The 13,002-nt window shown below is 33.3% G+C and overlaps 1 protein-coding gene across 8 annotated transcripts in view; it reads left to right on the plus strand.

The window, feature by feature from the left end:
* The window catches only part of east (enhanced adult sensory threshold), a 158,957-nt gene that overhangs the window by 100,184 nt on the left and 45,771 nt on the right, over positions 1-13,002 (plus strand). For all 8 annotated transcript variants that reach the window (XM_072527387.1, XM_072527383.1, XM_072527385.1 and 5 more), the window contains 2 exons: positions 3,884-6,318; positions 9,482-9,739. In XM_072527387.1, coding sequence (XP_072383488.1) covers positions 3,910-6,318; positions 9,482-9,739 — 2,667 coding nt within the window. In that variant the 5' untranslated portion in view covers positions 3,884-3,909. The remainder of the gene's footprint in view (positions 1-3,883; positions 6,319-9,481; positions 9,740-13,002) is intronic.

Raw genomic sequence — 13,002 nt, forward strand, 5'->3', positions numbered from 1 at the left:
ACATGAACTGCTTTGGGTATTCTGGATCTCATTATTGTACCAGTTAAAAAAATATTTTTGTTTAACATGTACTCAAGTAAAGGTAAGGTGGTGAAATATCTATCGATGAACACATGTGTTCCTTCTAATAACGTTGTAGATAACTTAATAACTGCTGATGGACCAACATCTAACTTCTTAACATCATCATCATTCTGCAGAAATGTATTTTTCCCTTGATAAATATCGAAGTCTAATATTAATCCTTTGGGAGTGGCACAGACAAAATTTTTTAATCCTTCTCGGTTAGGTTTACCTCGAACAAATTGTTTCATGTTACACAAGCCCGTAAAAGGTATCATTTGTTCGTCCACAGCAACCTCATTGTATCTTGGAAGTGTCAAGCAACCTCTTCGTATTCTGTCAACTAAAGGCCGGATCTTAAATAATTTGTCAGCATTTCTTTGATCTTGAGGCACATCAGCGTCAATAACTACTTTTAAGTTGCTCCTGATTTGAAAATATCTATCACGAGTCATGGCTTGTGCAATGCTGTTGACTTTTGTTGTCTTAGCCCAAAACATTCTAATTTGTGGATAATTCAGACAGGACATTAGAATAGATATTCCAAAAAATTTTTTCACCTCCGTTAGAGTAACGTTCAAAGGTTTTCCTTTTTCTTGCAAAAATTTAATATTTGTACAATTACAAATATTCTCAAAATCTGAATCATCAAAATACATATCGACATAGTTTTCAACTTTCCAATTTTGCCTCTCGTAGACTGTATCGACAATTCCAGTAAAGTCTATAACCTGAGGGACAAAAACACCCATTTTTTTCCATGTATTTCGGTTCTCCTTTTTTTTTTTCGTTCACTGAGTGGCACGTTATCTAATTCATCTTCGGGTGGCATTTCTGTATCTTGTTCATCATCTGTATGTTGGGCCGAATCTGATTGCTGAGGCTGATACGATTCTTCATTTGGATCAAAGCCGCCATCAGAGTTTTCAGAATCTGAAACGTCTATATCTGAATTTTCCAGGCATTCAAGAAGTCTTTCAATGTTAACTTCGGGTCTTAAATATTTTTTATTACCAAACACAGCTGAAACAAAAAAGTCCAATATAATATTTTATGTATGCCTAAGGACCTGACGTCCATAAAAAAGGACATCCCCGTTTTAGATAAAAAACAATTTAAAAATGGTTTGATAAGACAACTACATCGCATGAATGCATTTATAATATCCTAAGTTATTAGACTAAGCAACATTTAGGTTAATCTAATAAAATTAGCTACTTACCATCAATTGTTTTTCTATAACTGCCCACCATTTTTGTCACTTGAGATTAACAAGTTAACTAAGTTATAATGTGGTCACAGTAATACGGCGCGCTGTTGTCAGGGTCACTTGTATATACACTACGATGGACCGTGCGACTCGGCGCTGTAAATTTAGTTCTTTCCAAAAAAATATATAAAACGTAAATGTCCATTTAATTGGACATCAGGTCTCAGGAGGATATATTGCTTTTCAGTTTTGGTACGTCAATAGTGGCTTTCCACTCTGAGTATTGATTTAATGTGTTCTCTGATATCATTTTTTATGTTTTCGTCGACTTTAACATGATATGTCCGTGTTAAATACAAGCACAATAGGGTTTTCTATTTCATAATTTCTGGCTTATAGTTATTGGCCATTTTAACAAGAAGGTGAGATCTGTTGTGGTAAGGTATCTAAAAGTATAATTAAAATTATTTTTAAACATAATTGCTGAAATTTGTTTTAATAAACCCAAAAATATTTTTGGAGGTCAAATAATATAATAAACTATGAACATGATGAATATTTTTTCCCATACAAAAAAAAAACGAATACGACTGCAAAACTGATACTAATATTTATTTTTAATTAGAATTCCTCATTCAATAAAGAAAACATGCTTATTCTCAAGATCATCAAAACGACCAATTCTGTAAACATATTTCACTGAATGTAAGAGACTTTAACGAATATAAACATTAAACAAATCAGGAATAATTGAAGAATTTAAAAAAGTATTTTATTTTTTAAATCAACTTATAAGCAGGTATTTGATTCTGTCCACCACTAATTAAGAATTAAAATGTTTAGTTATTTACAAAAAAGTAGATGAATATACGAGAAAAAAGTCATTTCTCTAAATATTTCAACAGTGACGATAAATAGTAAATCTATTTTTTCAAGAATAATGTCACATATAGAAAAAAACAAAAACGTAAAATATATTTTATCAAATACTTCATGAATAATTACATAACTCAAAATATGACTATATTTTATTAAAAATGTAATAAGAAACCTACTCACCTTTTCAAGAAAAACGACACAAATCTAAATAGGTCACTTTTTCGTCGAAACGCCGAAAAATAGAGGACACTTCTCAAAATATAACGGTTTTCTTGATAAAAATCGATACGTTCACTTCGAACGTCAGATCCCAACTCAAAAGTGTCATTCTTCCCGAATAAAAGTATTCATTTTAGCACCAAAGGAATAATGACACTACCGCAATCTTTCGGTAGTAGATATCTATGTGGCATTTTTCTGGTAACAGTATAGGATATTTGGAATCAATTTAACAAGATAAATGGAATTATGTATTTTTTGATTTGTGTCACTTTTCTTCCGAATGAGCGACATAGTATTAATATTTAGTGTTATGTTGCTCTAAACTTTATAGTTGGTATATCACGATCAGATATTTTTAAACTATTTGCCGTTTGATTAGTACCTCTTATTTGCCTGACTATCTGCCATAAACATTTAGATTTATTATCACTGTTTTTAATTCGATACCTATAATACTGCAACTTTCATGACTTTTTGTTGCAATTTAATTTTGTTTGCTGATACTGTTCCACATATTTAGTATCTATCCCGCTAAGCACTAATAAATAATGAACGAGTTGTTTACACTGTTTCAGTTATATGCTGTTATATGTTACCTTTATTTTATTTGATATTACTGTTTTTTCCTGAAAGCAGTAATTGAAGATAGAAACTATTTGCATAAACATTTTCCATTGTTTATTAACATTTTCATTTGTTTATTAACATCATTAATTTTGCATAACCCATTTGGATAAATTTAATATAGCATATATTTCATAGGTCATTTTAAAGCTTTTTTTATGTACTTCAATTCAATATTCTGCTCATATTACCGTAATTGGTATATTGATTTGATACAATAAAAATAATCAAAAAACATCGATTTTTGAATCTTAAAAATGCCATAAAAAATTAACCAACAGTTTGGAGTTGGAGGTTACTCCAGGCATTGCCCTTTATAACGCTGTACTGTTTTCAAAAATTCACTAATAATTAATGCATGTTTTCTCTACAGCTGGGGACTATCCCCAGTATATCTGAAAAATCATCGATTTCACGTAAAAATCTTATACAGGTTTTTGAAGGTTCAGAAAGGTATATGACTGATAGCTGAATACTTAAATACGTACAACTGATTTTGATTTTGTTTTTTAACAATCATAAAAAGTGAAAAAAAATGATTTTTTGCTTATAAAACGATTCTTATACATTTTAGCGAAAAATGGTTGAAATAAAAGTCTTTGATCGTTAAAGGAGTAAGAGCCTTACGGCTAAATCTGGATAATAATATGAAAACACTAAATATAAATTTGTAAATTAAAATTATATTGTAAATATTATTATAAAATTGTGTTGTAATGAATTATGAAATGCAGTTAAACTGCACTTGACAGTACTATGAGTCTATTGATTAAATAAACAAATAAATATTCTTAAACATTCCAGAGAAAGTACTTCAAGATTTATAACTTGTATATACATTTATAATTTATACACATTTTAATTACAATTATTTTATTTTTGCAGGTCTTTGAGGAAACCATCCCAATGTCATGGCAACTAGAGTTAACAGAAAAAATGCTCCTGCGACCTCACCTAAGGAGGTAGTGGCGTCGGAAAAGGCGCAATCGAAGAATGAAGCAACGGCCGACGTACCAAAAACTGCCGGTACACCCAAGTCAATAGGTAAAAGAATAGCCAAAAATATCCCTAAGAGTATAGTGAAGAAACCTTTACTAGGAGTCACGCTGAAAGCCAAAGGAAGAAAACCACTTAGACTTAACCCTCTAGCTAAAGCTGCGCTTCACTCTACTAAAAGTGCAGAGAGCAAAAATAAACTTCTTAAAAACGGTGTAAAAGAAAAACGGTTCAGGAAAAAGAAATTGAAGGTTGTTAAAGAATTAGAGGACAATCCTCCTGTCTTAGAACCGATATTTCCATTGGATGAAAACGTTAAGAAACAACCTAAGAAACGAGGACCTAAGAAACAGAAAACCCAATCCGAAACCACGGAATTGTTGGACGTTAATGCTATTAAAGTGGAATTGGAAGATAATTCAACATCTACAGACAACGTACCACCTATTCCAAAGCAAGGAAAGAAGCGTGGTAGAAAGCCAAAGGTTCAAAAGGAGACAATAGAAGATGTCATGAAGGACTTATCGTTTCTTATTAAAGCAGAGGATATCAAGGTAGAAGCAGATGATTTGTCCGAGTCTTCCAAGAGTGATATAATATCGAAACCTAAAAAGAATATAAAGAAAATAAAGTTAGATTTATTAAACAGTAATATAATCAAAAAAGAAAATTTAGAAAATGCTCCTGTTAAATTTGACTCCTCTGCTGAGAAAATAATAGAAATGTTAGATCTGAACGTAGCTACGTTAAAAAAGAAAAACCGAGCCATCGGAAGGCGGCATAGTATTGAAAAATGTCCGTTTAGCCAAGGGGATACGACTGATACTCTTAACATTTTTAATCATCTTCCCAGAAGCCTTAGTCCACGGGCGAAACGGAAAGGAAAACCAGAAGGTACTAGTAATAGATCTAGTCCGTATAGTACAAGATCTGATTCCCCAGCCAGAATCCTAAGAAATGGAAAGCAGAGAAAATTAAAATTAGGTTTATTAGATGGACTAGACTTGGAAGTAAAAAAAAGAAGACGGCTAGGTTCTGAAATGGGTAGCGAAGTAGGTTTTAAATTATCAGGCTATGAGTCAGATAGTAGCTTTTCAGACTTATCGTCCGTACACGGAACTGAAAGTAACGAAGCCTTAAAAGATGAAACTGATACTAAGCCTAGCATAAGCACTGCCTCTAATGGACCAATTGATAGCTTAGCTCTAGTAGACACTAATTCCAATTATAATAATGTAACTATAAAAACAGAATCAACTAATATTCTACCGGAAAAGGACGCTTTACTAGATATAATGAAACAAGCTTTTAACGAAGTAGACCTAAAAAAGAGTACCAAATTTAAAGTTGGAACAGTAGTTAGCTCACGATTTTACGGCAAAAGGAGCTCAACACCGTCACAGGGTAAACCGGAAACAATCATTAAAGATAGTCTCATAATTGAACCAGAAATCAGCGAAAAAATTGCTGACGAGGCTCCACCTCTTATAGAAAACACTCAGGAGTGTTGTACGGCAGTGACTGATGTTGCTGAAACGGTAACAGAAACTACAGATAATGTAGATACTGAGGAAAAAATAGTAGATGACGTAGTTAAATCTACAGACATTATCACCCAAGATACTTTAATTAATATTTCAGAAGAAGTAAAACCTGAAACGACAGAGAAAGCTGAAGAAGTAAAACCTGAAACAACAGAGAAAACTGAAGAAGTAAACTCTGAAATAACAGAGAAAACTGAAGAAGTAAAACCTGAAATGACAGAGAAAGCTGAAGAAGTAAAACCTGAAACGACAGAGAAAGCTGAAGAAGAAAATATTGAATGTAACAGTTACCCAGAGGTGGAGCAGGAATTAGAAGTGCCTGTTACCACAGAATCTGATACTAAAATTGATGACGCGGAACCTATGGAATGTGATAAATTGGTGATGGTTGAAGATTTACAGTCAGAGTCTGTTGATGAAAACCAATTAGATATTGAAGCACCAATTTTAGAACCAGAAGTTTTACCAGAAATCGGACCTAAAGAAGAAGAAAAACTACTTGAACCAGAAGAACCACCGTACACGGAGGCTACTGAGGATGTAGAAGTAAAAGATGTTGTTAACGAGGAAGAAATGTTGCAAGAAGAGGATAACGAAGTTGTTGCCGAGACTGTGACAGAACCAATGGAGGAACAAAAATCAGAAGTAGAGGAAGAAAATTTGAATACCATATCGACTGAGAATATTAATGCTGTGATTACTGAAAATACTGTAGAAGACTATAATCTCAATTTGGAAAAAGCTTCGGAGGATATAGCCGAAAAGGAGAGTATTTTGAAGGTTAGTAAAATTTTTAATACAAATTCAGTTATTGATTAAGTTAATTCACTAGTTATCGATGGATCTACTCTTCAGGCTTGGTCCCCTACATGGAGTGCAAGGGTCATCGTATTCTATAGAATCGAATTATTTGTTCTATGAACGTGGAATTCATAACACTTTTCTTCATCAGAACATTTCAGTGGTGTGTATCTTTCTCCTTTCCGATTCTCTGTGTCCAACATTGGGTTAATCTCGTTTTTGAGCAGATAAAACGGGATATTGAATTTCCTTGATAGGGATGATACTCTCGTGCTTTTATCTTTGGTAAATTCCGTCTGCTCTTCTGGTATTTTTTATTTTTTTAGGTGTAGGTTTTTAATCTCTCTTGGATGATTTGTACCGTTGTTGGCATATGAGATAAGAAAAATTGTATATGTCTGGCTGTATATGATTTTAGAGGGGGTGAAGACATTTTATTTGGTTTGTACTGTAACCCTGTCTGATGTCTGGTTTAAGCACAGCTGGGCCTTGTTCCTCGCAGTGTTAGCAACCACACTATAAATATTGTAGACATACTATAGTTACACTCTTTTTTATTATGTACTATCATGGCTTTACAATAATCCTTAAGTCGACTATAATTTTCATAAACCATATTTTTAGACCGAAAAAAAATTTTTCGTAATTAATTTCAAAATGTTTTTTATTTGGCGCCGAAATGATAACTGTTGATCCATTCAGTTCAACACCGTGCAGATAATGACGGAACAAAAAAAAATGGAACACTGTACGTGGTCTACACGTGAAGCTTACGTAAAAGCTGGACTGCGCAAATTTCAAATTTCAGTGTTTTGAGAGCTCGACTCGATGACAAAAGTACCGTAGAGGTTTTTTAATGAAAGCATTATTGTATTGTTTATTAACAAAAAAGCAACAAACAAACCAAAGTACCAACGACGCCGTAGAAGTAAGTGGAGTAAAAAGTGGCTCCTACGGAGAAACATACATTCACATGTTAACTTAATCGAAGATTTGAGAAAAGATCCTGAAGACTGACGTGATTATCTTAGAACAGCCTATACTGATATACTCCGTCTAGTGACACTTATAATTAAAAAAGAAGATACTGTTATACGCTGTTCTATATCTGCTCATGAAAGATTATCCTGTACGTTAAGGTTTGTAGCAACTGGTCGAGCTTACAGAGATCTAAGGTTTTTAGCAGCAATATCCGATCAAGCATTGTTCAAAATTATTCCAGACATAAGTAAAGCCATTTATCACGTTTTAAAGCGTATGCTTCGTTTTTCTTATTTTTGTCGGAATATTCCCTACTTTTCACCTTCCACATTGCAGGCAAAGATTTGTACAGCTCTATAAATTCAATTAGGAATGGTTTTGAAATGCTTCATATATTACTCATTTTATCTACTCGCCTTGAAAACTTTTGCTGGACTGAACTTCCGGCCACACGTCGCCGTCGCAAGTAAAACCGTAAAACCTAAAACCGCACAGGTAAAATTTTCAGCATGTCGACGAGAGTACAGGCCGCGCTTAGAGGCCTGCGCGCGATACCGTCTTGCAGTCCATACATACGCTCTTACCACAGAATACACCACCTACATGTGGGTGGTGTATTATGTACTCTTACGCATAACGCATATTGAGTGCCCCACTGTCTAGTGAAATCTGTAAATGGTCGGTCAAAGCTTTTTTTCTCATAACTTCGCCGTCTTTTGATGTCTCGCTGCTCCATCTATTGGCTTGAGCAATGCGATCTTCGTCGATATTTTCCGATTTCGTTGCTATTTCTCTAATTTTTATTCCTATTTGTATTTTTATTTTAAATTTTGCTGAGGAACTGAGTAATTCAGAATTGTTTTCTGAACTAAACTAATTACCTTGAATTTTCTTTTCATATTATGCTTATTTCAATGCGTCCGCGTCCTCTTACTTCGACCGGCTTTTAAATGAACACCCGATCCAGGCCTTTTTTCCGATTTTCAAAACAATAATAATTTTCCGTAAATTTCAATAATATAAAACAAATTTTAGAAAGCAATTGTCGAGTTGCAGGTGCACAGGTGAAGCGGGGCGCGCGGTGTTGTATACAAATGACTTTTAGCTCAGGTGCGTACCGTTATAAATACGACTATAACTTCGTTTCTATTTCGAATTTTTTAATAAAATTTTAGGACAGTATTTCTATAATACTAAGGAATGTTTTTACGTAAAAAAATCGGTTTTTTGAAAATTTAGAAAGTAAAAGTCTCCTTAATAGCCTAATTTCGGGCATAGTATGCATCTTATTTTTCTCCACTTATGTGGAAGTTGGGTTTGAATAAGTTCATTGTGTTCTTCTCTTTATTTCATCGTTATAGTTTGGTTTTACTACTTTGATGACGTGACCTAATTGTACATAGTGCTCATACGTTTTCTTTGATATGATTTTGTATTATATTTTTTTGTTCTTTACTTATTACTTTTGCTTTGTCATAGTTCATTTTAGGCTGTCTAGTGTTTAGGCTAGGATGTCATCGGCAACTCTGAGGTAGTTTAAGTAAATTAAGACAGTATTTGTATCTTTTGTATTCCATTTTAGTTTTTTTAAAATACCTTTGAGGGCTAGGTTAAAGAGTTTGGGCGAGGTGGTGTCTCCCTGTCTTACTCGCCTTTGTAGTTTGTTCAGGTTGATGTCTAAACTTGTTCTAATTATGGTTGCATTCTCCTATAGCTTTATGATGTTTGTGGATCTTGAATTGAATTTTTGCGTTTTATAGGTACTCTTTAACACTGTACATAATTCGATGGAGTTGAATGCCTTTTGAATAGTCACAAAAACCTTATGGATCTATATGTTATACTTATTAACGCTTCGGTATCGCCTACATAAGTCCTTGCATTCTTACGTGGTCAATTCCCTACGAGATTTGTTCTTCTAAATACTCTTGTAAACAACTAGAATAGGTTTTATATTCCATTAGTAAAAAAAGATTATCGCCAACTATATAAAAAAAAAATTGGGGATACCGCATGTGCAAAGATCAGAGGAGAGACATTACTCGTTGAATAATAGCCAGATCAATCAGATAACTAGAGCTAGATCATAATTAACCAGACATGGTTTGAAATAGGCTTATATATTAAGTTTCTGTATTATTAAAATTTTAAATCGTTTTAGGCTTTAGGTCTTCAAAGGTCGGAAGTAGCGGATGAATTCGTGAAACAAAAGACTAAGGAAAAGCCCTCGGGCTCCAAGGATGAAAATTACACTGGCACCCTAAAGACTGTGATTAAAATTAATCGTGATAAAAAGAAAGGGAGCAAAAGTTCTATCAAAAGCTCGACTTTACATAAAATTAAGCCGAAAAGTAACACCAGCACTGAAGATGAACAGCCCACAGTTGCGGAAGAAAACAAATCAAATAGAGAAAAAGAGGTGAGTAACTTTAGATTTTTGTTTTTTAACATTTTATTTTGTTAAAGTACAGTTCAAATATTATCAGACTAATTGCCCGCTATAACTTTTCCTTAAACATTATTTCCTTTTTTTTTAAACTACGTCTTCCCATTACTAAGTTCCAAAGAGTCCTTGCACGGGTCAAGCAGAAGATCAAGTGAGTTGGCCAAAAACTTCAGTCCTTGAATGTGACCTTAAAAAAGCAAGCTGGCTTGATTGTTTTTGTTCTGGCTAAATTAAGTGACCATGTAAGTAGAAAAAGAACATAAAAAAATAATTTATTATATTACACTATGAACAGGTTTTTATTCAAAATTATTGTATAAGACTTGAGAATCTTGAAAATGTTGCTATTTAAAAATTGTATTAAAATAATACCTACATAAGGCAGTTAGTGGCATTTGTTCTTAGTAAAGCTGTACCACTATTGATAGTGAAATTTTTGTAGGTCTCTTCATTTTTTATATAAATCCCCACATAAAAAACTTGTATGTTCATTAAAAGTTTCTAGTATAGTATAGCGAAGAAACTGTAGTTAGTCTGTAGTATAGCGAACCATGGTCGTTGTTGATATGCCCCAATCATTGAACATTCAGCCAAGAAAAATTGCCTCTTCTGTTTTGTTTTCTTTTGGTAATGGAGTTTTCTAAAAATTCCGTTAAGAAAAAAGTCTTTTTTTGTTTTTCTCTTTAGAATCCGTTTTTTTCTAACCTGGTATCTTAAAGCCAGTTTGATATTTTCAAAATCGGGGTTATTTGTTAAGAAATAGTGGCTGGATACCAAGATTAGTGATCAGTTGTTTCAATTTTGTTCGTCCGATGTTCAAAAATACTTTTCCGTATCAGCTAAAACTGTATGTTCGTGTTCTTTACGACTAGGTATAAGTTATTAAACGGTGTGCTTCTTTGCAATAATGTTTTAGGTGTTCACAGAGAAATATAATATGAGAAATTCGTTTGAGGTTTACCCTTGCACTTTTACCTCTGTAGCATGGTATCCCCATAGTAAGAAATAATGGCAGTTTCTGGGAGCACACGTGTTAGGGCATTGAACTAAAACATTTGAATTCAAGCGACAAATTCAAAACGAATGTATTGAATAATTTTCTACTAAAACTCGTTTAAAAGCACTGGAAAATGAATATAGCCACAACATAACAAATAAAAACTAAAAAGCGGGAATCCGAGGCCTATTTTCACCATTTATTACTAACAAGTTAATTTTCCGTGAGTACCTTCATTTTGACGAGACGCTTAACTTTTGTCCTTACAACAATTTGCGTTTGTGGTAACTAACAGCAGGGATGAAATATGTTGATTTGACGATTCTCAAAAATTTATTATTAACGGGATTTTTTCTTGTTTATTCTTAAGATAATTTTCTCAATTAGCCGAAAAAATATTTGTACTACAAAATGCAAGGATTTATCAAAGAGTCCCCCCTTTCCAACAGGTATAATTAACGAGGTCATGAAAAATAATTACTAACCACCTGATTTTTTTTCTGTTAGTCAATATTTATATAATTTAACGCCCACATTGTCCTACAAATTGCTGTCAGAGAATACATGAAGATGTTTCACAGCAGTAATCACTTCAGACTTGATATATATATATATATATATATATATATATATATATATATATATATATATATATATATATATATATATATATATATATATATATATATATATATATATATATATATATATATAATCCATAAGAAATGAAGCAACTTCATTGGGATCCTTTCGGGCTTGACCCTTGTGGTAGATGTAAAACATCCCTTGGTTTTTTGTATATTATGAATTCCAAAGATGCTGTAGGTTAGTTGACGTAAATAAAATAAAAAGTAGAAACAAAAAGAGAAATCAAACGATTTCTACTTAGCGAAACCGAATTCAAATACCGTCATTCTGTAAAAAGTAGAAGTTGAAGATTTTTTTATGTAGTCAAAAAATGTCAGGCCACATACACTGGCATCATCTGTCTTACATATCTCTGCAATTTCTGTCATTTTATTGTAGAACTTATTTGCACGTCTTTTATGTAGAGGTAATCCGCAACGGCCACGCGTTTTGCTATGTCGTTTAAAAATGGAACTCTGGACGTCCAAAAGATAAAGAAAAATGTACCTAGAAAATCTTTAAATAAAATTTATATTTTATCTGAATTATTATTAGGAAATTTGGCACAAAATAGGTCACACATAATTCACACTTTCATTTTTTTGTCTATGGACGCTTCTCGTTCCCTATGTAATATGCAATCTTAGTGGGAAAACTACAAGTATGAGTCTTAATCTGTTGTACTAAATTTTTCGGCTTTTCCTTGCACAAGAAGCTTAGAAATTCTTCGAATTCGTTCATGACTCACAGTGTGAATTCTCATAAAAGCTTTTTAGCAAACACTGATTTTAGGGGCTGGAGGCTGTCTGGAGTAACTAATGTTATATCCTCCATTCTTTGTATTTTCATTTCGAGGTCGTCTCTGTTTTACTTCGCACTTTCCCATCTTCTTCTTACGGTGCCTATCCGTTCCGGATGTTGGCGATCAGCATACCTATCCTAACTATGCTTGCAGCTATTCAGAATTTAGCGGTTGTAGACGTATTGAACTTCTTTCTTAGGTTTTGAAGACAAGGTATTCGTCTTCTCCCTGGTCCCTTTTTTCCAAACACCTTAATCTGAAAAATGAGAAGTGATAAATCGTGACTTCTGAAAAGAGACTTCATCTTTACAAACGCTGATCTTTCTTTCCCTATGCGTTGTTTTATTTCAGTAGAGTGGTCCCATTGTCTGTTTATGCTAGTACCAAGATATGTGTAGCTGTTTACCGTGTCAATTGGCTGTTGGTTTACCAATAGATGTGTACTTAATATTTCGCGCTTACTAACTACCATGTACTTTTTTTTGTTCGTATTGAGATCCAGCCCATATTCTCAACTTATATCTGATATGCGCGACATTATTGCTAGAAAACCATCTAGGCTATCTGCAAAAACCACTGCATTGTCAGCATATCTAATGTTGTTTAGACGCACTCAGTTAATTAAGACACCTTCCTGTAGTTGTCCGAGTGCTTGCTCGAAGACACGCTCCGAGTACATGTTAAATAGCACTGGAGACAGAATGCATCCTTGTCTCACTCCTCTATCTATAGAGATTGTCCTGTCTACTTGTCATCCACTTTAATGTTGGCAGTTTGGTTATAATATAAATTATATATAATTCGCAAGTC

This window comes from Diabrotica undecimpunctata, chromosome 3, assembly GCF_040954645.1.
Source record: "Diabrotica undecimpunctata isolate CICGRU chromosome 3, icDiaUnde3, whole genome shotgun sequence".
NCBI classification, from domain to species: Eukaryota; Metazoa; Arthropoda; class Insecta; order Coleoptera; family Chrysomelidae; genus Diabrotica; species Diabrotica undecimpunctata.